This window comes from Phascolarctos cinereus, unplaced genomic scaffold (genome assembly GCF_003287225.1).
Source record: "Phascolarctos cinereus isolate Bilbo 61053 unplaced genomic scaffold, phaCin_HiC Scaffold_2;HRSCAF=192, whole genome shotgun sequence".
Classification (NCBI taxonomy): Eukaryota; Metazoa; Chordata; class Mammalia; order Diprotodontia; family Phascolarctidae; genus Phascolarctos; species Phascolarctos cinereus.
In genome coordinates this window covers 49524374-49550307 of record NW_027555625.1, presented here as the reverse complement: position 1 = coordinate 49550307, position 25934 = coordinate 49524374, and the positions used below count along the sequence as shown (strand labels likewise).

At 49.0% G+C, this 25934-nt stretch overlaps 1 protein-coding gene across 1 annotated transcript; it reads right to left on the bottom strand.

The window, feature by feature from the left end:
- Window positions 1-21500, bottom strand: DBNDD1 (dysbindin domain containing 1). The gene is made up of 4 exons (XM_020989104.2): window positions 20314-21500; window positions 6514-6663; window positions 5502-5642; window positions 1-2982 (listed from the first exon to the last, which is right to left on the bottom strand). Exons 1-4 carry the CDS (start codon window positions 20342-20344, stop codon window positions 2819-2821), a joined length of 486 nt encoding a protein of 161 aa, XP_020844763.1. The 5' UTR covers window positions 20345-21500; the 3' UTR covers window positions 1-2818.
- Between the last annotated feature and the right edge of the window lie 4434 nt (window positions 21501-25934).

Sequence of the window (25934 nt, the reverse complement as noted above, 5' to 3'; positions counted from 1 at the left end):
TTAAAATTAAGGGGATGAGGTTTTAATACCATTTTTTTTTCAAATGACACTATAGAAAGCTGCTACATGAACTACTGAACAGTACAGTACACGAGGGGGACAGGTCACAGATGAGTAGATGATGTGTCTGTCATGTGCTGCTCTAGCTGCCTTCATGTGATAAAGCTGAAAAGCAAAACAAGGTAAGAAATTTATTTTTATTGTGTTGGGCAAGTATATTGCTCAGTACCTTGACCCACTGACATGATTACTTGGCTACACCGATATCCCAGTGGTAGAACAGGTTGAGGAAGAAAACGCACAAAGGTCAACCCAGGAATTGGTCCTTTTTCTATAATTTGGGGAAGTAAATTTCTCCACTTTCTAATAGGGCTGCTTTTCTGGAAATTAATTACAAAGAATACAGCACGCCTGATGGCGTATTTGCTGGATGCAATGGGTAGTGTTCATCTTAACAGATTCCTGGTTTGTAAGTATCTGCAGAAGGGAAGAGCAAAACACACAAGCATTGAGTATTCCAGCCAGCTGAACGAAGCCAGAAGCCCCCAGTGGCATGTACATGTCAGTTTGAGTGAGAGGTGCCAGCACGTCTGCCAACTGGCCACTTGCCAGCACTACTGCGCACTTGGGAAGCGGCTTGGTTAACAGCCCCTGAAATCAGGGAATCGGTCCCTAAGCCTTCTCCGTCACTGGCATCTGCGAGATGCTTGATGGCAAGAACCATAGCTAGTTCTTCCTTGTTACTCCCACAGCACTTAGCATAGTGCCTTGCAAAATGTCAGGCATTCAGAGATTTGACTCCACTTTATTTGAGTCCTTCTCTGTTGGAAGAACTTTCTTTGTATCCATATCAGGAGCTTGAATGGAGAAAGGAAAATGGTCAAAGGTGCCCACAATCTGTGGTTCAAGTGAAAAAGTGAGTTTGGAACCATATTCAGAAACCATTCTTTGACATGGCATCAGTTGGTGCCAGTCTGGTGACCCTGGTTCCTTGCTGTTCAGTACAACGGAATTTAAACATTGTGGGCACCAACCGCCAGCAAGCAGCTGGGCTGGGCGCCTCTTTGAATAGAAGAGATGTCGGCTCTTCAGGACTTCTAGGTCTCCCTCACTTTCCTGCCCGCAAGAAGTTGTCGTCTGCGAAGTCCCTCCTTTGGGCAGAAGCCACAGCCAGAAAAAATGGTCCCTGCTTCCTTTCACCATCAAGTGACACCAAGCCAGACAGTACCATGTGGATGCACAGAGGGATGTAACAGGCAGCCACAGGCTCAAAGTTACTTTAGGGTATAATGTGTTTACATGAGATTAACTGGAGATGATGTGTAGGACAGGAAATCCATGTTATTGGAACATGAGAAGTAGCCCCTTAAGAAGGTTGTGGGGGCGGGAAAGGGGGAGTGTCTCATGAGCCTCTTTTCCTCCCCCCTCCTTAATTGTTTAAGGGAGGTGCCATGGTTCCTTAGGCAGTTTTGGCATTATTTGGTGTTCTCAGCAAGGTAGGGAATAGGCCAGAGTCCTCTCAGTCTTCAGGTGACCGAGGGAAAGCCCAGCCCAGAAGTCATAAAGGGTCTAGGTTACAAAGCTGATCTAGTGCTCAACTCTCTCACGCAAGGAAGGATTTTGGGGGGAAGGATGGGTTTGTAGGAGAGAACAGGAGATTAGCCACCAACTCCACCTTCCTTGGCTGAAAGTGTGGCAAGAATCAAATCAGTATGGATATCTTCAGAAGGGAGTCCTCGGCCCTTAGGCACCCTCCAGAATTTGAACACAAAAGCAATTTCCCTTTTCCTTCTAATGCAAATACTCCAGTTTCTGAATTTAGTGCCGCTTTTGTGAAAAAGGCCATCCGCTGTGACTAGAAATAAACAAGTAAATTGAAAGTTACCAGTTTGAACTGTCTTCTACTCTTCAGCCTTTTCCAGAACCATTTTAGAGCTGGACAGCACCAGTTCTGAAAAGGGGAACTTTCCAGAAGAGTTGATAAGCAGAGAGAAGCTGGGTCCCTTAAACCTGCACACAGATGTCGGAGAAGTGGCCGCCATTACCGTCATTCCCCCACTGGATCCCTGTAACATTGGGGACCGTCCCAGATTTTACTGTGGTTTTGCTAGGGTGCCAGGCAGTCCCCCTAGCAGATGCTAAGCTGCTGACCAGGTGAGGGGTGGAGTGATCTGATTTCTGAGCAGTAGCATTCCACAGAAAATACATGTTGGTCTTGATCCGATGCTCAGAGAAGATGTGAGTAAGGCCACTGGAAAGAGACTGTGCTTATACTAAAGGGTGGCAGGAGGAACCCAGTGGCTGGCCTTTGCTTTTGTCTCATAGCACTTAACTGTCTTATAAAGAATCTGTTGGTTTAGACTTTTGCTCCCTCTCCTTTGACCAGCGTTTCCAGAGTGTTGGGCTCAAGGCAAATTCAACCTACACCTTCTCCAGCTCTGAAGACCCAATAATGCACTGGTATATACCTCAAGACAGAGGGAGCTTAAAGTGCCAAAATTCCTGCCAAGTTCCTTCCAACCCCTTCTCCCTCTGGCTGCCAACCGTCACCGTAGGACACTGGCAGTCTGGAGGGATGGCTCAGCTCATACCAAGCTGACTCTAGCTCTTGGAAATGGGACTGAAGGAAGCAAAGCAGTCTGGGCAGAGATGAAGGAGGGGCTCCGTAATTAACTTTTCCCCCACAGGTCTTGCCAAAGTCTCTCAGGTCAAGGTTATTTTCAGCATCACGAATGGTCCAGAATTTGTGATTAGTGCAACTGTGGACATTCCCATCTTGGCCCCTTAATGCAGTTCCCAGGGCAGGTTAGAAAAGAGCCTAGTCTTCCTTCGGCCTCTCTATAGTGAGAAAAGTGTCCACGATCCCAGCCTGCAGCTCAGAGTCACTGAGGTGCTTTTTTTCTCTGTTTTGTTCAGCTTTGGTCCGAGTCCAGGAGGGGGAACGCAGATACCCAGCTCGAGGGAGCGGGTGTGTGTGCAAACCTGGGGTAGAGAGAAGACAGGACAAAGCAGAGGTGAGCGAGCTGCCCAGCTGGGAGAGTAGATGGTGCTCCCTGACAGGTCTGTTCAGACAGTCAGCTCAGGTGTTCAGGCGTGTGTGTGTGTGTGTGTGTGTGTGTGTGTGTGTGTGTGTGTGTGTGTACGTTTTTCCAACACAAACTCTAATGTAATCTATTTCTAACCTCAATTCCATGGGAACTGATTGATGCTGCTGGTCCAGGAAAAATCAGATGCCCTGGGCACTGACCTCATGACCCTTGATCACAGCCAGAGAATTGGTTTTTCTCATTAGGAATTCCCCCTGCCCCCTGTGCCTTGACCCCCCACCCCCACCCCAACGTGTACCTCACTTTCTTTCTGCCTGAGGGGGTGGGGAGGTGGAACCTAGCTATTGATGCCTCTGGGACTCATACATCAAACAAGGGATGGCGAGTATTCCTAGCCAATGGGCTGCTGTGAGGGTTGCGGCCCACTCCTTTGTCAGGGAATGGTTCCATGAGTTTCTCAGCACCAGACCTGGGAGAGGTTGGGAACTATGCTTGTCCCTATTATTTTTAATGCTACGATCTGGGTCTGGGACCTCCCTGCAGCACTCTCATTTGTTTGAAGCCCCTACGACACTAGGGAGAGCCGCTAATCATTCATTCTGGTCACACGGTCCCTTCTCATTGAAGCTCCGTGGGATGGATTTACATATTTATTCAATTGGATCCACCCAGTGAGTGCAGACTCTGCCAGGCTCTGTGTGTGTGTGTGTGTGTGTGTGTGTGTGTGTGTGTGTGTGTGTGTGTGCCACAAGCCAGATTAATCAAAGCCTGTGTCAAATCCAAAGGCTGATTTGCTACCTTGAAGGCCAGAGAAGCAGGATAAGGTAGAACTGTGTGGATTTCCAGGGCTAGCTCTCTCCTCCCCATTGCTAACTGCTTCTGACAGCCCAGCCAGCTGGCTAAAAGCTTTTTCCGCACCTTGAGAGAAGTGTGTGCATGTGTGCGTGTTCCTTGGTGTGCATCAAAGGAAAGATATGTGCAGTTTGTTTGGTAGGTGAATGGGGAAGTGGAAATGTTGCCCTCCCCTGAGCTACAGAGGAGCTATGTCAGCCTAACTCCCCCTGCTCTTTCTGCCACCCGCCCACCTTGGAGAAAAAGAACTCTCCCAGGCATACCCAAATTCCAGCCAAGATGAACATTCTGTGTGAGTGGGTCTTCTCCATGTCTACACTTCCAGCCCCAAGCCCACTGTGGATGTGGAGCTCAGACATTTCCCTAAAAGGCCACAAGAAATGCAGAATGGGGAGCAGATTGTCCCTTTTTGAGATCTTCCGTCATATGTTATCGATTCATGGCAGGGCTGGTGCCTTTAATGAGGCCTCTGGTGGGCCTGGGTAAGCAGGAGCCAGCTCTACCAGCCCCTTGGTTTCATTCTGGGCTTGGAGGAGGATGGGAAGAGAAAGAGTAGGAGGGAGGGAGGCCAGGACTGAAAGGCTGGCTCTAGAGGAAACTGGATTCTCTGGAGAGAAAAAAAAAAAGCTGCTCTTTTCCTTCTCCCTGTGGGATTCTCCACAGTCCCCACCCCCACAGCCCGACAGCCTCAGAGGCAGCTGGAGACTATGGCTGGCGCCACAGGGAAGTCCTTGCGTTGAGGGTCAGCTTGGAAAATATGTGAGGGGAGAGGTTGGTGCTGGTGCCCTAATGTGGCAGGTGAAAACTACAGCTAGAAGAGGAAAGAGCAAATATAAAAGTCAACACCCACGTGGGCACAAGGCCAAGACAGCCTGCCTGCCTCTCAGCTCCAAGAAGGCCATCCCAGGTTAGAGGACACTAACAAGCTAGCCTTGCACACAAGGGGAAGAATTTTACCTGCTGAAGAAGACCCAAAGTATCCCCAGGAGCTATGGAAACTGCAGAATGAATCGAATTAAATTTGTTTTTACTGCTCATGAAGCAAGCCCAGTTTATTTTCCTTGGCAAGTGCCTTTTAAGCAGGCTAGTAAAATTCAAAGTTTAATACTGAAATCTCGGGACCTTAAATTAGGCCATCTAGACCGATCACCTCATTTAACAGGTAAGGAAACTGAGGCCCATTGTCTTGCCCACGGTTCTATAGATAGTGCCAGGCTTTGAAATGAGATCCTCAGACTCCACACCCAGTGTCCCTTTCAATATATCATCTCTCTCTTTCATGTCAAAAAGCAAATTCCTAAGTAATTGTGAATCCATTGATTAGGAATGGCCCAAGGAGAAGCAGCTGCAAAAATAGGCCTTTTGGATTTCTGAAAGGTCAACGGGGCTTCCCCAACGGCCTTTAACCCAGGGCAGCCAAGCCATCGTGATAACCAAGTGATGATCCCAAGGAAGGGCGGTGAGGGGTTGGGCTAGCTAACGCTTCCCTCCCCAAAGCCAAGTGCCCTTCGCTCTTCCCCTGGTTTCCAGGATTATTGTGCTTCTGGGGGAAGCTGAGCCTCACTACCTCTTCCCCATTTCTTGAAACTCTACCCCTCTTACCTGCTGGAGAGTCGCTTGCAGCATTCTCATCATCCGAGTCTGCAAAGACTTCAGCCAACTCTTGGTCTGACATATCTGTCAGCTCCGTAAGGTCCAAGAGATCAAAATGGACCTCCAGTGAGGAGACACTGCTCAGAGGCTCTGGGAGAGAGAAAGAGAGAGGAAACAGAGGCGGCAAAGCTCGTCATTCCCCCAGCCTGAATCTGATGCCCGCCCTGGCCGAGGCTCTGTCTGTGCGAGCAGCACAAAGGAGCCCAAATTCAAGCTGATGTCCTTCCTCAACCAAGGACTGAGCAGGCTGAAAACTTGACAGGGAGCCCAGGATGGGATCACGGGGAAACCCCATGGCCTCATCCTCCTCCCTGATGAGCAAGATCATTACTTCAGAGAGCTGAGATTTTGTCAGCATCCCTCCTCCCACCACTGACACAGAACACGGCCCCTCCCCCATCCCTCTTATCATTTAGGGGAGTTGTTGGCACCAAAAAATTCATTATCCTGCAGCCAAGCTGGCGATAAGTTTCTCCAGATTTGGCTAGGTTGGTCTGGGCTCACAGATGGTGAGTCTGTCACTAGATCCGTCCTTGAAGCCTTTGTAACTTCGAAGGGAAGGGCCTTTGGGAGCCTACGTGTCCCAGTTATAGTTTGCAAAGAGGTCTCTCTCCACCACCGTGAGACAGCTGAAGAGGGTTTCAGGTGGAGGTGACTCTAGTGTTTTCTGGTAGCTCAGACCTTAGCTGAGGATGCCTGTCTGAGTCTTTACAGTAGAGGCTGAAGAAGGGCCCCAAAAGAATCCCTCGTCCTGAGTCAGTCCTCAAGAACCAAACTTAGGTCTATCAGCTCTTAAACCCAGTGCCAAATTTGCCACATCACCCACATCTTTTCAAGCACTCCACGTAACGTCATCAGCTTTGGAGTTATCCCAGGAGTCTACAGAGTGTTAGGCCTCAAGACTGAGTCCAGGCAGGCCTTATGAGAACTTGCCAGGTAAGCAAGGACCATCCATACTCACGCCTTCTCTCTGTGACCTGCAGGAGCCCAGGAGCAGGGATGGGAATCCCTCCCTCCTCCTCCTCTCCCAGGGAGGTGCTGGACTCTTCCCCTGTTCCATGGCCTGGCACTACCAAAGCTGTCGGCGATGACTGGATTTCTTTAGTCAGTTCTGAAATCAGAGGCACCCAAAGGCATTAGACGGCAAAGCACCAAACCAGCATTAAGCTCCCCAGACCCGAATCCTTATACAGCCAAAAAGACCCAAGGGTGGGAGTCTTGAGGACCTGGAACTAACGCCCAGTGTCCTTTCTGAATAGGGCTAGAGGTAACGACAATGACAGTGGTAATAATAATAATAGCAGCTAATATTTCTATAGCACTTTTAAGATTTGCAGAGCATTTTACGTATGTTATCTTATTTGATTCTCACAACAGCCCTGTGAGGGAGGTGTAGTTATTGTCCCCATTTTACAGAAGTAGATGGCAAGGCTGAGAGTGGGAAGCAGCTTGCCCAGCTAGGAAGCGTCTGAGTATCTCATGTCCTCCTGACTCCACCAATCCGGCACTGTACTCCCGGCACCACCTGAGCAGAGGGTCTAAGAGGCCCAGCAGATATAATCCAAGGTACATAATCCAAGCCTACTTCAGATGCTCTTTCTGGCGGTCACAAAGTCTTCAAAGAAATGCCTTTAATGGGATGGTTCCGCTTCTCCCTGCCTTTCTTCCCATTTCTCTTTTTCTCAGTATTCACGAAGTAAGCTGGTTGCCTCTTATCCGGCCTCCTCCCCTCATTTAAAAAATGGGGCAATCCCTGAGGAGCCAGGTAGGGCCCAGCTTATCATTACCATAAGATCTTAGACAAGCCCTAAACATACGAGCCAGAGGAAGGTGGGCTAGCCAGGAAAGGCTTTGGGTGAGCCAAGGAAGGAGCAAGGCTCCAACAGTGCTTTAAAGAGAAGCTGAGAATCCCTGAGGGGTAGGAGGCAGCTAGGGTGGTACAGTGGATAGTGCCAGACTTGGAATCAGGGGTATCTGAGTTCAGATCCCGCCTCAGTCACTTTACCTCTCTCGGCCTCAGTTTCCCCATGTGTAAAATGGAGATAACAGCATAGCATGCAACAGTACTTGCCAGGGCAGTTGTGAGGATCAAAAGTGGTAAAATCTCTAAATCGCTTTGCAAACCTGAAAGTGCCTACTTATAACCTACCTAAGTTGTAGGTAATTCTTCATATACTGTAGGACCAAGGACCTAGTGGCTATCTTAGCTTCTGGCTAATCAATCCATCCAGACTTAGACCCCTCCATGGGTTGCTTGGACATCTGCCCGCTAGCTTCCCAGGGTTTGGGAAGAGAGAAGCTGCCCCCTCCCCCGGTCCCCTGGAATCTGTATCCTCAGAGGCTTTTCCCAATGGTTTGGTGCCGTGCTCATTGACCTGGCCCGATGGTCTGGCGCTGCCCATGCTTGCCAGACACAGTCCTCACACGCCCCTGGAGGACCTGCCATACAAGATGGAAAGGGATGAATGCCCCAAGAGGACCACTGCTGCTGACTTCACCCTGAAGAAGGGCTCTCTGGGGATTGGTTTTGAGAATTCATGATGACACACACAAAGTAAGTCTCTGCCTCCAACACAGTGCCCCAGGCCTCCCCCCTTCCCCCCCCAACTATTTCTCTGCAGTCTGCTTTCAGTTGCCTTGGCAATGTCTGTCAATCTGAAGCTTCAGGGCAAACAACCCAGTTAGGTTTGGAAGGAAAATTAATGAGTAAGAGATGAGATGTGGGGGTGAACAAGTACCTAAGTGACCAGAGCCTCCTGCTTCAGGGAAAACCATGACAAGGCCTGTTCCAAGGTGACAAGAGGATACTGAAGGGAAGTGTGGCATAGTGGCTAGAGGGCTGCTCTTGGATTCAGGAAGGACCTGGGTTCGAATTCTGCTCAGACACTGTGTGATCCTGGGCAAGTCACTTGATCTCAATTTCCTCTCATAACTTGGGGGTTATGATCACACCTACCCAGGGTTGTTATGAGGATTGAATGAGATTAATGTATGTAAAGTGCTTTGCAATTCTTTTTTAAAATTATATGAATGTGAGGTTTATTAAATATTAACTATTAATACTTAAGGGACTGATTGCAAAGGTGAGGAAAGGGGTTGATTTGGATTATACTTTTGCCCTCTCTCCCTAGAATGAGAAGCCTCAATGTGTGGGGCATATTTCACAGTTCATGGTGGAAGGGGCAGGTGTCTGTACAGCATGGAGTTCGGTTCTCTTGTGATCAATCACAGAATCTCCGAATCGAGAAGGATCTCAAAGGTTATCTCATTCAACCTGTATCCAAACAGAAGTTTTCTCCCTGACACCTCTGCCCGACAATCTCCCATGCCTCCCAAGGCTGCTCGTCCCATTTATGGACAGCTCCAATCCTTGAGAGATTCCTAACATGAAGCCAAAATCTGGCCTACCTCGACCCTCTGGACACAAATAGAGTAAAGGTCATGACAGCCTATGGAAGCCTTCTAATGCTGGAAGTCAGCTGTCATCCCATCCCTATGCCCCTGCCCTCCCACTTAACATCCCTAGGTCCTTCAGCTAGGCTCCTCTCTGGGCTCCTTACCTGACACTAGACTTTCTCTACATGCCACAGAAGCCTCCTCATCTTGGAAGTTTCCTTTCTTCCTTCCTTCCTTCCATTCCCTTCCTTCTTCCCTTCTTTTCTTTCTTTCTTTCTTCCTTCCTTTCTTCCCCCCTCCTTCCTTTCTTTCCCTTTCTTCTCTCCCTCTTTCCTTCCTTCTTTCTTCCCTCCCTCCTTTCTTTCTTTCCTTCCTTCCTTTCTTTTCTTTTTCTTTCTTTACTTCCTTTTCTTTCTCTCTCTCTTTCTCTCCTCATTATAATGGGTGACTCTTTGGGACCAGAGAGGAGAAGGGATACAGGAGGAAATCTAGACAATGTAGAAACAAAAGGTATTAATAGAAATATATTTAATAAATAAAAAAGACACAAGCCAAGTGAAAACTCTCTCAAAGTAGGAGCCCGTCTTCCCCGAGTACCCTTGTGCTTATCCCTATGTGAACAAAGAAGGCATAGGTATAAGTGCATGCAGCCTGAAAAGGAGCTTTGCCTGGGAAGCCTGGACAGCAGGACCCTTCCCAAGATAGCTCAGAGAAATCCCAAGGAATCCAAGCTCCTATCCCCTGACCATGGAGTGAATGCTCAGCTGTCCTTGAGGATTTCAGCTCTCCTTCCCTCTCCATCCCACAGCTGCTGCAGCATCAAGTACCTCTTGACAGAGGTAAGCTGGCCACCCTCCCATCCCGGCAAAGTTGGGTTTCCGGTGTCATGGCAGCTGGGCCTCCTGGGGAGTCTGCCGCCAGCCACCAGGCCACTTTCCTCACCAGGAGGGCCTGGCCATGACGGAGGGGAGACTTGGGGGTCCTGTTTCAGGTCCAGGGACACAAAAGCCATTTGTGCTGTGGTGTTCCCTTGGGCAAGAAGGGTGATTTTCATTGTGTGAGCAGACATGGGAGCATGTGTGAGATACCATGCACACACGGGCAAGTACATGTGTGTAAAAGCTTGCACCCTGCGGGGGGAGGGGATGAAGAATATTTTTAGCAGCTCCAAGCTGGTAAATAATTAAATACTCTGGGTGTGAACAGAGACCCATTATAAGCAGCTGCCAAATACACCCGTTCTGAAGGAGACAAATGCACATCTGGTGTTTCCCAGACGAATTCCCCCACCATCCTGGAACACCCCCAGGGCTGGCTCCCTGCAGCCAGACCAGCTAGCTAGGGTTACACAGCTGTGTCCTGAAGTGTCTCTTTGGTTTTCCTTAGCATGATCCTTAAATGGTCATCAGGTCCTTTAAAACCATCCCCTTTGGTAGAGTGTGGGCTGTAGACCCCCAACAGGCCGCACATTTGCCCAATAAGGCACACATTTGGACTGTGACCTTTCCAATGCCAGGCCTAACTCCCAATGCCCCAGAGCTAAGCCATGCATAGCCAATGAAATCAATAGCAACTCCAATCATTGGCTGGGAAACCTCACCATAAGCAGCATGGAGGATGTGTCTGCCATGAGCATGGAGATAAGGACCCTGCTCTCTTGCCTCTTCTGAGTGAAGTGGATGTCTGAATCTCAGTACTGTTGAATTAGGGAAATGGAGGAGAGAGGTTGGATGTGGGAGAGGCATCTTCTCACAGTTGGTAGGCTATCTACCTCTCTCCAGGGTGAAGCCCTATGGCAAAAATCACCCATCTGGAGAAATCCAAAAGATGCAGGGAAAATGATGGAGGAGGGGTGGGGGGGCGGTACAAGTGGGTCAGGAAGAGGCAACAAAGCATGGTTAATCTTCATTAAGTCTAGGAAACCATGCCTTAGCAAGGTGGAAGTTGGGATGCAGGTTGGGGGGAGCAGACAGGAAAAGCAGTTTCTTCTTTGGCTCTCTCTAATCTCTTGGGTCTTTAGACTATGGGCTTCAGAAAGCTTGACAGTGTAGAGTTACCCCCAAACAGGCCGTATAGGCAGCCAGCCAGGCAGAGACGCCTTCCAGCGTGAAGAGCAGGGGGAGGCTGTTTAAGTTTCATTCTGGGGTAAGCCAGGACCAGAACACAGCTCCAGAGGGGTGCTTTGTCCCCCTTCATCTATTAGGGTGTTCTCCCCATAGGTTAAGGGGCTCGTCGATCTGGAGCTGGAGGAATCATCTAGTACAAATCCTTGATTTTACAGATGAGGAAACTGAGGCCCTGGGAGGAAATGTCAGAGATGGGATATCAACACAGATCCTTTGACTTTACAGTCAGTGTTATACCATTCGGCCTCCCTCAGCATCCTCATTACTGGGACTTGGGGTCTTCCTTTTCAATTCGTTTCTCCAGCACCTAGACATTGCCTGGGACGTGGTAAAGGCTTAATAAATGTTTATTGACTGATTGGTTGGCTGATCAAAAATCACTATTCAGTAGAACTGTAGGCACATTCAGAACAGGTGGGAGCCCTAAGGCATCAGAAAAAAAGGGTATCCCCCCCCCACCCCCTGAATCAATATAATGAAATTTGTAGTGGAACAGGGAGCTCTGAAGCCTGTGAGGCTGTTTCCTCTTCTGACTAAAACCTGTTGTTCAATTCACAACTTAATCAACAATTCACTCAATGGAAACAGCTCACTCCAAGATTACCAGTGAACTCTAGATTGCTCAATCTAATGGCTTTTTCTCAGGCTTCTTCCTTCTTGACTTCTCTTTACCACTGGACACGTCGATCAGGTTCTTGGGTTTTCTTGACATTGCTCTCTCCCTCTCCCTCTATCTCCTTCTTTTCTCCCCTCTCTTCTGTCTGTTCATCTCTCTGTCTGTCTGTCTGTCTCTCTCTCTCCCTCTGTCTCTCTCTCTCCTTTCTCCCTCTTCCTTCTCTCACCTCTTTTCCTCTTTTTCTCTCTCTGTCTCCTCCCTCTGTCTCCTCTCCTCTCTATCTCTCTGTCTCTCTTTGTTTCTCTGTCTGTCTGTCTGTCTGTCCCTGTCTCTCCCCCCTCCCCAACCAGGCCACTCCCTTTCAGTCTCCTTTGCTGGACATTCAGTCATGTCCCACCCCTAAACTGTGGGTATCCCTCAAGGTTCTTTGCTGACGCCTCTTCTTTTCTCTCTCTCTTGAACAACTCAACTCTCATGGATTCAATTATCATAATCCTGCCATTGACCCCCAGATCCATACTTTCAATCCCACATCACCAACTGCCTATTAAACATTTCAAACTGGAGATCCCATAGGCATCTCAAACTCAAGGTGTCCAAAACAGGACTTGACATTTCCCCCTCTCCCACCTCTCTTCCTCTCTTTCCTCTTTCAGTCAAGGGCACCACCATTCTTCCAGACACAAAGGGCCACAATCTCAGTGTCACCCTCAACACCTCACTCTCATTCATTTCATATAGCCAATCAGTTGTTAAGTCTTAGATTCTGCCTCTACCATATCTCTCTCATCTGTTCCCTTTTTTCCCACTCCTTGGACCACCACCTAGTTCAAGTCCTCATGAACTCTTACCTAACCTACTGCAATAGCCTAGTAAATGGTCACCCCACCTCCAGTCCCTCCCCTCTCCAATCTGTCCTTTCCAGTAGCTGCCAAACTGATATTTCTAATGCACAAGTCTGACTGAGTACATCCCCTCACTCAGAAAGCTTCAATGACTCTCTGTTTCCTCTAGAATAAAATACAGACTCTTGTTTGGCATTGAAAACTCTTCAAAATCTGGCTCTAGCCTAGGTTTCTGAACTCATTTCACATAACTTGCCTTCACACACTCTTTGTTCCAACCAAACTGATATACATGGTGTTTCTTCCTACACAGAAGCCCTATCTCCATGACTTTGCCCAGGCTGTCCCCTATGCCTGGAATACTCTCTTTCCTCATTCCACCTTTTGCCTTTCCCAATCCAGCATTCCTGGGCAGTTCTTCCCTCTCCTCCCAGTGGTGACCACCAATTGCTTTGTCTATATTTTGTACTGACTTCTATATGTACATGTCATCTTCCCCTTCCCTCCCTTTTCTCCCCCAGTAGAATATAAACTCTTTGAGGACAGGGGATGTTTTGTTTTTGTCTGTATTCCCATGCAAAAAAGCTGATGCAGAATGGGCACTTACCAAATGCTTACCAAATGAACTTATGGAAGGAAGCCCTTTCCATGTGATGAGCTCTATGACAGGCACGATGGGGGAAGGGAAGGCATAAACTGTGCTAAATAATCCCTGCCCTCAAGGAGTCAGAGAGAAAATACAGCAGAATATACTGTGCCTCCCCTCCACCAAAAAAAAAAACAAAAACAAAACACATAAATTAATTTTCCTGGAGCAAGTATCTAAGAGTCTAAAGCCCTTGTCCCTAACAATTTTTTCCTTGTGGAAGCTTCCTGAAGGTCAGGGTCAGCAAGCTAATATGAAGGTTCTTTCTTTCTCCCCTTTCCCCCTTGCCTATGACAGCTCTCACAGACTCCATGCCTCAAACCACAAACAGAGACAGTATATTTTTCAAAGCACAGCACTGCCCAAGGTTGGGGCAGGGGGCCAGAGGGCATGAAACTGGCCCTGCCTGAGCCTGGACTTGTTCAAGGCCCTGATTATGAGGGATCCCGGCCTATACAAGACTGTTCCTTTCTTAGAAAGTGTCAATGCAATGCACTAGACTCAGAGTCAGGTTTCCTGGGTTCAGATCCCAGCTCTGACTCCAGCTGGGTAATGGTAGGCAAGTCACTTAATTCAGTGAGTTTTCCTTTCTCCTCCTCTATAAAATCGAGAGAGAACATCCTTATGCTACCTGCCTCTCAGCAAGAAAGTGGTCATGGGACAGAGGAAAAAGCATCGACTCTAGAATAACTGAACTCAGCACCTGAGGAGGATCATGGGTGCTGGGTTCAAATATCACCAGGGATGCTCACCATCTGTGTGACGTTAAGCAAGTACCTTAATCTCCCTGGGACTCAGTATTCTAATCTGTAAAATGAGAGGGTCCGACAAGATGGCTTCTGAGCTCCCTCCCAGGTCTCGATCTATGATCCAAGACCCTAAAACACTACAGACATATTATAATATTATAATCTGCTACTATTCAGACACTGCACTTGCCATAACATAAGCAGCTAGTGTCCTGGGGATTCTTCAAATGCTCCGACATCATCAAATACTCATAAATGGGAGGGAGAGAGAGGAGAAGGGAGAGAGAGGAAGAGGGAGAGAGAAACACACAGAGAGAGAGAGAGAGAGAGAGAGAGAGAATTTACTCATTTAGGGTCTTCTAGAAGTCAAGCCAGGCGAGATTCCTTAGGGAACACTTGGTCAGGACCAGAGCAGCCTCTCGGGGGTAAGGGATGGGAGGAAGCTGGCAGGCGCATCCTGCCCACTGTGGAACTTCACAGAATATCTTCCCTATCAGTACAGGAGACATCTTCTCCATTTTAGACGAGGTTAGCATGACGTGAGAGGTCTCACCTTTCTGTGGTGAACGGAGAGAGAGGGCTTTCTATCTGGGCTACAGTAGAGTGGGAAGACGCTGAACAGGAAGCTGGTTCTTGCACCCCCCCCCCATGTCTGCAGCCCCGTTGGCTGCCTCTCTGGAGCTCTACACACCATCAGGAAGGCTGGAACCAAGGCTCCGACTGCCCAGCCCAACTCCTCATGAACACCCCACTCAGCCTCACCACCAGCACTTTGAGAGGGGCAGACACAAACCCTTTGAGAGAAGAGCTGGCTTCTCAGAGTTGGGTCTTGTTTTTGCCCACCCTCCCCAATTAATGGGATAGAAGGGAAGTTAACCATGCAGGGAGGGACATCTGGAGAAAGCGATTCGGAAGATACCGAGAAGACGGGGCTGGGAGGTGACCCCAGGCGATTAACACCAGGATGGGATAGCATAAGGGAGGAAGGAATTCAGGGTAATGGAACTAAAGCAGAAATGGTGCCTGAGCCACTGGGAAATCGGTCCTAATGTGATAATAAGCACCAACTTCCAGTGGGGGAGGGAGCTGGGAAATGGAAGTGTTGGGGAAGGAAGCCCCAGATTGACCAGGCTTCCTTCCCACTTCAAACTGGAGGCTCATTCCACGAGCCCCCTCTTCCCTGGCACAGGAATGTAGACTATACTAATACAATAAACTATAATTAGTGGTTACTGTGTGCTCAGCACTTCGCCAGGGACTGTGAGACATACAAAGTTCAGAAAAGACAAGGTCCCAGTCTTACAGTCTAATAGGGGCACTTTTCTCTCATAGGCTGAACCGAGAGAGTTGATTGGTTATCAGTAGTCCAGGGTCAACCACGATGAAAATTCCTCCTCCCTCTTGCCAGGACTGGGCTGGGAAACCCAGCTAGATAACCGGGGAAACAAAACTCTTCCTTTCTAACAAGTCTGAGGTTTCTTTGAATTGAATAGCTTTCCCTGAGGGTTCTCTGGCTCATTAATCTGAGCTCCCCCCCCCCCCAGCTCAAGGACCCAGGAGTTGGCTTTCTGGAGGACCAGACACACAAATGCTCTGTCTTACATGTGAAGCTTTTGGCAAAAGAAAGATCCTTCAATATCAAACAGGGTCTTGCATTAGCAGTAGGGTCATAGCGGCGATCATAGGTTTAGAGCTGCAAAGAATTCAGAGGTCATGTAACCCAAGCCCCTCATCTCACTGAAGAAGAAACTGAGGCCCAGAGAAGTAAAAGGATTTTCCCAGGGTCACAGAGGTATCAAGTGGCAGAATCAGGACTTGAAACCAGAGACTCCAAATTCAGATTCATCACTCTTTCCAGTGTTGGGGAGAGCCAAAAGAGTTTGGTCCAATGTCATAGCATCCCTGGAAAGGGCCCCGGTCCCCAAGCTGCCCAATCGCTATTGTCTTCATCCTTTGGCAGAACTAAAATCATAAGACCTCCTCCTGCCCTGCCTGCATGTTCTGTGCTGTCACCAAGAAAGCATTCCCAAGCAATTTTTTTCAGCCACAAAACCTTATTCCTGTAGTCCACGGCCTGCTGGCTGTAAAGAGGCAAGTGTATGAGCAAAGTATGAAAAGACTTTTTTGAGCCTTGGCCCAGGCAGGTCTAGCCCATAGCAAAATTTAGCTTTTTCCCTGGGAGCTGGAAGTGAAATTAACCAAGTTCAAGGACAGCACTGAATGAGCAGAGCTGTCAACCTGGTTGCTCAACCATTTTGCTGATTCTGGAGACATTTAAGCCAGAGGCCCATCTCCTATGTAGGAAGAAACAATCAGCTACCCTTCTTCTAAATCCAGCACAATCATCCACCCTCAGGTCTATGCAAATAGGATAAGGAAGAGTTGTATTCCATGGGCCAGAATGCCTCACTGGGCATACTCCAGCTTTGGGCTCTGCGTTGACAAAAATGCTTTCCATCCCCAACTGTCCCCAGCCTCTGGGGAGGAGGATGGGTAGCAGATGGATTTCACCAGAGGATTGATTTCTGATAGGACCGTATTAGTTACATTTGTGCCTGTGATGCTGACCTATTTTCTGTGTCCTTTGTGCTGGGGTGGAGGGGGCCAGGGGCCAGCTGGGTTGGCCATTTAGGAACATCACAGGTTTGCCAAGAGGGAGATGGTCATGAGAGTGAACCTCAGACTCGTTTCCTAGGAGGTGGTGAGGAAAGGACCATTAGAGGTGAAGATGGAAGAAGGACTTTCTGAGCTGCTAGGTGAACAGCATTAACAGACAGAAGGAGAGCCGAGGCAAGGGCTCTGACTCTCTCTCCTACATTCAGGCTAATGGGTACCCTCACTCACACCTTCAGCCTCTCAATTCTTGCTGCCCTTATGCTCAGCTTCTCATTTCATCTCTGCATTCATTTCTTCTTGTCTTTCCTGAGAACTCCCTGAGAGCAAAAACAGTATCCTACAGTACTAAGGTCAGTACCAAGTATGGGCACAGAACTGAAGCTCCATAACCTACTTCATAGGTCCATGGTATTTAGGCAACAGCCAATAAACATTGACTGAATTCTTCTTAGGAGTGAGGCACTTCAATAGAAGGGGCCTTAAAGATCATCTGGTCCTAGTGCAGATGAGGGAACTGGGGCCTAGAAAAGTGGGGTGACTTGCCCAGGATGGATTCCAACCCAAGCCTTCTGATTGCTGATCCTGTGACTTTCTATTTCACCATGATGCCTATTGGTTGATTGACTTTTCCTTAACTCCCTTACCTTTCCCTGTGCTCCACTTCAAGATGGCGCCCTTCCCACCTCTCCTCTTTTGCTGATGTTCTCATCTGAAATGTGCATCCTTGTCCTGTCCACCTTCCCAACTTTGACCCTTTCTTTAAGAAATTAATGACAGTTCTCTCCATGTGCAAAGCTCTCCTTGACTACTCCAAGATACCTTCTGAATTCTTAAAGCACCCATAACACAAAATCTAGAGCTTAGGTCTCTGCTGCTTCCATTTTCTAAGTTTTTTTTTTCTTATATCAACAAACATTTATAAAGCATCTACTACATGGAAGGTGCTGTGCTAGGCACTGGAAATACAAAGATGGGGGTGGGGGGGGATGACCCAGCCCTGCCTTCAGAGTCTAATGGAGAGATTATGACAAGTTCACAAATTAGTAGACACAGGGCAGAATGTGATAAGGGCAAAGGAGAGATCCAGACAAAATGCTAAAAAAAACTTGAGGAAGGAGAGATCACTTTCTTTCTCACCCAGCTAGACTTTGTTGAGGCAGAGGCCATGCCCTCTATCTCCTCGTAGCCCCTACAATGCCTAGAGAACAGTACGCACTTATCAAATCCTTTGTTGGTTTGAAGTATGGGGGGGTCAACTGTAATTAGACTATAGGGTGTCCAGCTGACTGCTGAAAAGTCCTTCTAACCATCACTTGGAAAGGTGCCAACAGTCTCAAACCCAGCCTTTGCCCTGGTAGTAATCTGGAGCCATGAGGGATTGGGGGGGTGATGAATAGCCTTTCAAGACTGGCCTCACTCTTTCTGTGACTGCTGCTCTCCAGTTTAAATGGCCTCTTCCAGGCAACATGATCCTGTGAAATGACAGCCCAGAGCAGTCATCTAGGGGGTGCAAGTGGTACAGAGGATAGGGCTGGACTTGAGAGAACTGCCTCAAACACTGTGTGACCTTGTCCAAGTCACCAACCTCGGCCTCAGTTTCCTCATCTGTATAAAAGGGGGATGATAATGGCACCTAATTCACAGGGTTGTTGTGAGGATCAAATGAGATAACATAAATGAAGTGCTTTATAAGCCTTAGAGTGCTATATAAATGCTAGCTATTGTTATGATGAAGTATGGACTGGAGGCACTGGAGAAAGACATAAGAGGAATTGGGAATTTTGACTCATGTCCACACTCCAGTAACCATCTCTCTCCCACTCCTCCCCCCTTCCGCTCTAGAGAAAGCTACTTTTCAGTGATATTCCAGGCACAGGCACACCCAGGGCCACAGAGAAGGTGAAAAGGATTTCTTACCATAGCCTCTCTCCATCACCTCCAGCTATCTGGGGGCTTTGTGGGGAGAGCCAACATCTTCCCAAAGATGGTGCTTTACCTTTTACCTGTGGAGCTATCCGGACCTGAATCCAAGCTTCTCAAAGTGAAAGACTGAACACTCCTCGAACCTGAGGCTAAGGGTTCCAGGACCTACCTAAATTAGAGGGCTCATTTGAAGCCACAGAAGCTTCCATCCTCCCACCTACCCACTTCAGAACGTGCCAGTAGACTGCCTAATATTACAAGAGCAGCCGAAGTTAGGTTGGGGATGGGGGAAGGGCACACGGATGCTGTTAAGCTACCGGGGTCTGAAATAGTTGATAAATACTAAGTTTGGGAGGGAAGATGGGCTAAGCTTTTGTGTGAGGAGCATTCTTCTGCGACGCCCTGACTTCTCTTCCCAGAAGGCCAGATGGGCTAGAGTGGTCTGGCTGATCTCCTTCGGCCTCACTGTAGGAGCTGCAGGGCTTTTCCCCTGGGACTTCAGGCCCCTGAGCCCCACCCTGTGCTCACGCAGCTCCCCTAGGAAAGCAGCGTTCACCCTTGAGACATGCTTGATCCTACAAGTCTCCCCACATGTTCCGAAGGCCCAAATGCATGCAGGCTCCTGGTACTGAAGGTCCAACCAGGGCCTTTCCTCTCAGCTTCTGAGAGTCTCTTGCCAGCCTGTCAATATGGTTTCTAAGCAGCTAATGTGCTCGAGCTGGCTTCATTTCCCTCACCCTCTCCTCTTCCCCAGGGCTTCTTGCTCTGCTCTGTCAAGTTGAAAATAAAACAGCAGAGCAGGGAAGGGAAGCTGTCAATTTTGGCAGCTTTGCCCAGCAGACCTTGAAGGTCCCTGACATGGAAGTGGTCCTTCTGGTAAGGGTCTCTTGTCCAGCCCAGCCAAACTCTCACCTGCCCAGCCTTCCCCATACTGAGCACCAGACAGCCATCAAAGATTTGGTTTAGCTTGTGGATTTCATAATGGACACCCCAGAGATGGGGAAAAGATCCCCAACTACACAAGCCACAGGCACTGGGTACCAGGTAGATCTGGGGTATCAAGATCACTGCTCTGCCCTGCATTTAGCCCTGAAATGCTGCCTAGATCTTGCCCCCTCACGGCAAGAGGTTGGGAGAGTCCCTGGAAGTTACAGAAGCAGCAGGATTGATCACAGGGCCTCAGATCCCCTAGTCCAAAGTGACTGTCTGGAAAGCATCATCACTGTCTCATGTCCTGAGGTCCAGCTGGGCAGCCATAGTTAGAGACGGGTTAATTTCACAACTCGGGGTATTTGAGGTATGGTTCAGTGATGGCAGGACAAGGAAGCCGGGGGCAGACATACTTAGAGGCAAATGGCATTGTCCTTGGAAACAAACAGGGTAGGGTGGCCAGCCTACTCGCCTCTGACCACTTTTCCCAGACACATCTCCCCCACCCACCAAGGGCTGGAAAACTCAAGCTACCTGGTATGGGAGACCCGGTTCTGACTCGTCTCAAGGATGGGTGGGTCACAAGCCTTTCCTCCCCTGCGTGGGAATGAATGAATGCAGAGGAAGGGCTCACTGGGGGGGTAAGAAACCCCTTCCTCTGACCATCGGGGAGGGAGGAGGAGCCGGCCACCTTGCTCCGGCCCCACCGAACTACCGGCTTCGGGATCCCTGCAGCACAGCTGCTGGTTCCGTACGAGTTGCCTCTCAAAGGCAGAACTTTTGGGAGCTGCGGGTGATACCTCTGGCAGGGAACCCCGAGCCACAGCCGTTTCCCTTCAGAGGATCAGGGCCGCTGCCCCGAGGTGCCCAAGCAGGCATCCGCGGCAAAGAGTGCAGGAGCCCGGCGCACTCACCTAGGACGCCGGCCCCGTCTTGAGCCTCCATTCGGCCGGCTGGTGTGGGTCTCGGTTCCGCCCCTCGGCTCTAACTCAGCGGCAGGAAGAGTACAGGGCGGCGGCGGCAGCGGCGGCGGCGGCGGCGGCTTCAGCCTCCTCCCTCGGGCGGCCGGCCCCAGCCTCCGCGTCCCTGCAGCAGGCAGCGACTGCGCCAGCGGCAGGAGCGCACATCGCCGTGCCAAAGGAGACGGTGCGCGGCCGGCCGATCACTCGCCGGCTCCTCCGCGGCAAAGTAAGCATCGCATTGCAAATGAGCTAGGCGGGGTGTGGGCAGAGGGAGCCAGAGCTCGCGAGCCAGAGCGAGGGAGAGAGATACTGCGGAGAGCAGAGGAGAGGGGAGGAGAGGAGAGGCGCCGGGAGGGAGAGAAAGTGAGAGAGGGACGGGGGTGTGCGCGCGTGGGTCTGGGCGCGCGCGCGCGCGCGCGCGTGTCTGGGTGCGTGCGGGAGAAAGCCACGCTGGCAGGCTGCCCGGGCGGAGGGCGGAGGGGACCGCAGCCGAGTGCCGGGGGCCCCACGCCTTGTTGCTAGGACTAGTGTAACCCGTTCCCCCGAGGGAGGCGAGAGAGAGCGCGCTCAGCCCCTGGAGACAGGTGGCGGCTGGATGTGGAGAGGCCCCGCAGCCCTGGCCCCCTCGACCTCCTCTCTGCAGGCGAGCCCTAAAGAGACCAAGCCGGCTATAGAGCTGATGTGTGCCCAAGCCGCACAGACAGGCTGGCTCTCTGCAGCGGGCCCCTCAGGCCCTACGACTGTGGGATGCTTCTCATCCATTCTGCAGCTCCCACCCACCTTTGTAGTTTTCCCAGGGCTACCTTCAGAGCTCCCACCTCCTAGCTGGGCTCATTCCCCTCTGGCTTCTTCTTACAGTCCTCATCTCCTCTCCTCCCTATCCCCTCTCACCCTAGTTTCTTTGTTTTTGCACATAGAGTGCAGTTCTGTGGCCAGCTCGGACGGTCCAGACTACTCTTGGCTGGCAGCGGATCGCGGAGGACAGGTAGAAGAGTATGGCTGCCCCGGTGATCTGTTTGGGCCCATGCCTCAGGCTGCCCTGGCAGAGGTTGCTGAGAGAAAAGGAGGATGAGGAGGCAGAGGGCAGGTGCCTGGCGGAATTGGAGCAGGAGATGGGAGCACAAAATCTGTTAGGAGTGCTGCCTCCCTCCCTGACGCCAGCCCGTACTTAGAGCCCAGAACTATGGGCTCTGCCACCTCTGGTGCCAGTCACTCAGTTGTAGCATGCTTCATAGCACCCACTGGAAAGACTGAGAGATTCTCTCACGCCTTGGATTAAAATGGGAGCAAGAAAGGATATTATGTACATTGATTATGTACAATGCAAAGTGGGATGGAATAAGAGAGACAGATACTAGAAATAGATGAATAGAGATGGATGGATGGATGGATGGATAGATAGATAGATATAGATAGATGGATGGATAGATACAGACAGAATCTATCAAGTATTTACCATGTGCCTCACATTGTGCTGGTGTAAGATTCAGTGTGGGAGAACTTGGTTTTAGTTTGATCACAACTATCCCTAGTCCAGTCACTCTGGTCAGAAGACCCTCTCTGAGCCTCAGTTTTCTCATCTGTAAATGGGATAATAATGCCTGCCCTACCTGGGAAGTTGCCAAGAGGCAAATGTAGGCTTGCATTCAGGAAAATTTTCCTAACACTTAAAGCTGCCCTAAAGTGGAATGGCTGGCTAGACAGGTGCTAGGTTTCCCCTCCTTGAAGGTCTTCAGGCAGAAGCTGGAGAACCACATTGGGCATGTTATTGTGGAAATTCCTTTTGTGTAAGGGTTAGGTCTGGATGTCCTCTGAGGTCATCAATTCCAGCTCTCCAGTTCTACAATACTGTGAATGTTCCAATGGATGCCCTTTCTCCCTCTCAGTACTTTTTTGAGAATGTCCTCTAGGGCAGAATTACTGAGATTTTCCTTTGAGTAAAGATCATGTCAGAGAGCAAGGTCCTTCAGGAAAACTATGGAGCTTGATGTGAAATGAGGGCAAGGAAGAAGGGGAGGGAAGAGCAAAGAAGTATATTCCAGATCTCCTGAAAGCCAGTGCTACTTCTGTTGTTGTTTTTTTGTTTTTACTTTTTAGGCATTTAGGGTCAAGTGACTTGCCCAGGGTCACACAGCTAGTACATGTAGCTGCCCCCACTGTGTCACCTAGCTGCCCCAAGCCAGCTCTAGTTCTGGAAACATCCTTCAGCACTTCAGAGGTGGAAACCAGGGTCTCATGGCAAATCCCTGCGGACTGGACCAGCTGCTGGCAAGCTGCTTTTCCTTCTTCGCACATACCTCTGCATGCCCCCTTATGTGAGGCCTCCTCCCCTTCCTTTTCGAGGTCATCCTTGACATATATTTCTTTCTTTTTTTTTTTTTTTTTTGGTGAGGCAGTCGGGGTTAAGTGACTTGCCCAGAGTCACACAGCTAGTGAGTATCATGTGTCTGAGGCCGGATTTGAACTCAGGTTGCCATTCATTTCAGTTTGATTTCACTGGGATGCAGGTGTTAGGGTACACCCAAGGTGCACCACACCCATACACCAGGAAGGTCATGACTCTTGCTGGCAACACTCCCGAAGAGAGCTACGCAACAGAGGATCGCTAGGACTGCGCGTTCCAGCTACCCAACTAGCCTGTGGATCTCAGGTTTTCCCAGGCCTTCTACAAAAGGCAGGAACTTTTGACCGGATCTCCCTGGAACCTTCCTATGGTTCTGAAATTGTTCCTCAGCAGGATGGATGTGGGCAGGAAGGGGCCTTACATTTTATAGGTACATACCCCTTGTTTACCTGGGTGCTGCAGCAGCAGCAAAGTTAAGGGAAATCCAGCATTCTGAAACTTCCCGAATTCTGTCTCCCATGCCTGGAATGTAATCCCTCTTTATCTTTACATTAGATTAGATTTTGTATCCTCCCTCCTTCAAGGTTCAGCTCTGTCCTATCTCCTCCACAAAGCCTTCCTTGACCACATTTGCTCTTTCCAAGTTGCTGGTGCCTTCTGCAGCCTCAAAGGTGGAAAACTGACCACTATAGGAAATTCCAGCTCCTGAAATGATTGAGGCAGCCTGAGAACAACTGCTAGGCTATCACAGTTGGGAAGGATGGAAGGGGTGGGTGGTAAATAAGACTTTCAGTCATCAGTTCCTCTGAGTCTAAACGAAGTCCAAAGTTGAGCTCTTATCTCTCTAAATAGATTTATTTGGTTGACTCAATAAAGCAAATATTTGTTGAGGGTGCGTTGTGTGCAAAGCCCTGGGCCAGGCTCCGAGGACACAAAAATGACATAAAACACAACAAACAGTCCACGGGTGGGAAGCCTTTGTCCTGGAGGCCACATGTGGCCTCCTTTATGGGATCCTTACGGGATTTGTTCTGTAAAACTTGGATTCAGTCAAAAAGCTGCACCCGAGGACCTAGAAGGCCACGTGTGGCCTCTAGGACAAAGATTCCCCACCCCATGTGTGCTGAAACACATGTTTGTGTGTATGCGTGCAATGATTTCAGTGTTCCAGGAACCGATCATTTCACCAACGTTGGTACTCCTTCCATCAGCTCAGACCACAGCCCCTCTCCAGTTTCATAGACAGGTATTCTAAAGTTGCGGTGCCCCCCAAATTCATCCTTCTATAGCTAGCCTGGCGACGAATGTTTAGATGGTTCGGTTCTTGGATAGCAGTTAGTGGATTACAGTATAGTAACCGAAGCTGCCCTCACCCACCCCAAGCTTCAAGGACCCTGGGGTCACTTCCACACTATGATAAGGTATCACAAGAGGCAGCTAGGGTAGAGCACTGGCCCTGAAGTCGGGAGGACCTGAGTTCAAATCTGACCTCAGACCAAACACTTGATGCTTACTTAGCCGTGTGACCCTGGGCAAGTCAGGTCACCCCAACTGCCTAAAAAACCAACCAAACAAAAATAATATACTCCTTTTGCGGGCAGCTAGGTGGTGCAGTGGATAGGGCACTGGTCCTGGATTCAGAAAGACCTGAGTTCAAATCCAGCCTCAGACACATAACACTTACTAGCTGTGTGACTCTGGGCAAATCACTTAACCCCATTGCCTAACCAAAAAAAGAAAAAAAAGCAAAAAACCAAAACACAAGAGGCATCTAGGTTAGTACTGTGGATAGAGTACTGGACTTTGACTCAGGAAGACATGAGTTCAAATCTGACCTTATACATTTACTAGCTCTGTCTCCCTGAGCAAGTCACGTAACCTTTAACTGCCTCAGTTTCCTCATCTGTAAAATGGGGATGATAATACCACCAAGGGTTATTGTGGGGATAAAATGAAATATTTGTAAAGCACTTTGTAAATCTTAAAGTGCTATATAAATACTACCTATTATTATTACAAAAGCACTCTAGTAAAATGTGCACGGCATTCTTTCTATATGATATGTTGTCATTAAGGACAGAGGTCATGGCATATTCATCTTTGTATCGATAGGTAAAAAAAGGGAGGGATGGAAGACATTCCAGGCACAGGAAACTCACTCTCCTATTTTGACACCAGCCTTGACTTTCCTTCATTGGGGTTCATCATCTAGTCTTTCCTGACCTGATCTATACCAGTATGGCTATCCTGCTTTTCCCATCCTCGGTGCCTTCCCAATTTTTTTACTACACATAAGTGGAGCCAAAGAAATGTGGTCATAAAATCCCAGAGTGGTAGAGGGACCAAGCAGCTTTCCTCTGTGTCAGAAGCTAAGCTAGCCAGAGGGCCTTAGCTAAGGAATTGATGAGGGTGGAGAGTCTGGGCTGAGGGATTAAGAGACAAGCTAACCTGGTTTGTGCACCTTTATTTCATTCATGACCTCTCTTAGTGAAATTTTTTTTAAAAAAATCTTTGCAGCCTATTCTTAGCACATAAGTAGGTATGTAATAATAAATGTGTCCTGATTTGAATCAAATTGAGGGCAGGAGATCTGATATTTATGTGGATAATATACTGGGTATTATTGGGTACTTACATGTGAGCATCCCCGTTCTATCTAAATAAAATTTCCTGATCTCTACAAGTGTGAAAAGAGTGTCTTCTTTAACGTTCTGAACCAAAATCCAATATGAAAAGCAGAGAGGTCCCTGTGGGATCCCTGTCTGGATCCAAGGGGAGTCTCAGAGCTAGGCTTGCCTAAGCTCCTTGATATATTAATCTCTATAATCCACATTGATAGGAACAAAATAAACCTCTCCAACTGTTCTGTGATAACATTAATTCAGAACTCTAGCTATCCTGCCGCTGAAGAGTCACTTACCATAGAATGAGCAGGGGGTGGGGGGGTTGTTTTTCATTGTCCTTATCATTTAAATAGGGACTCCAAGGCAGATTTTTTGAAACAAAAGGCCAATTCTTTGTACATCAGTTTCAAAGCACCTAACACGCTGTGGATGCTAAGTCAGTGTTAAATAATAGTAATAATTAGCTCCCTGAGATTTCCAGCTGCACCATTTCTCTTGCCGCCAGTCCTCCAGAGACAGAGGGAGCTACTCCCTTTACCATGCCAAGTAGACCCTGGCATCCAAGAAGTTGGCACAGTGATGGCCCCTTGTTTGGGCTTCTGACT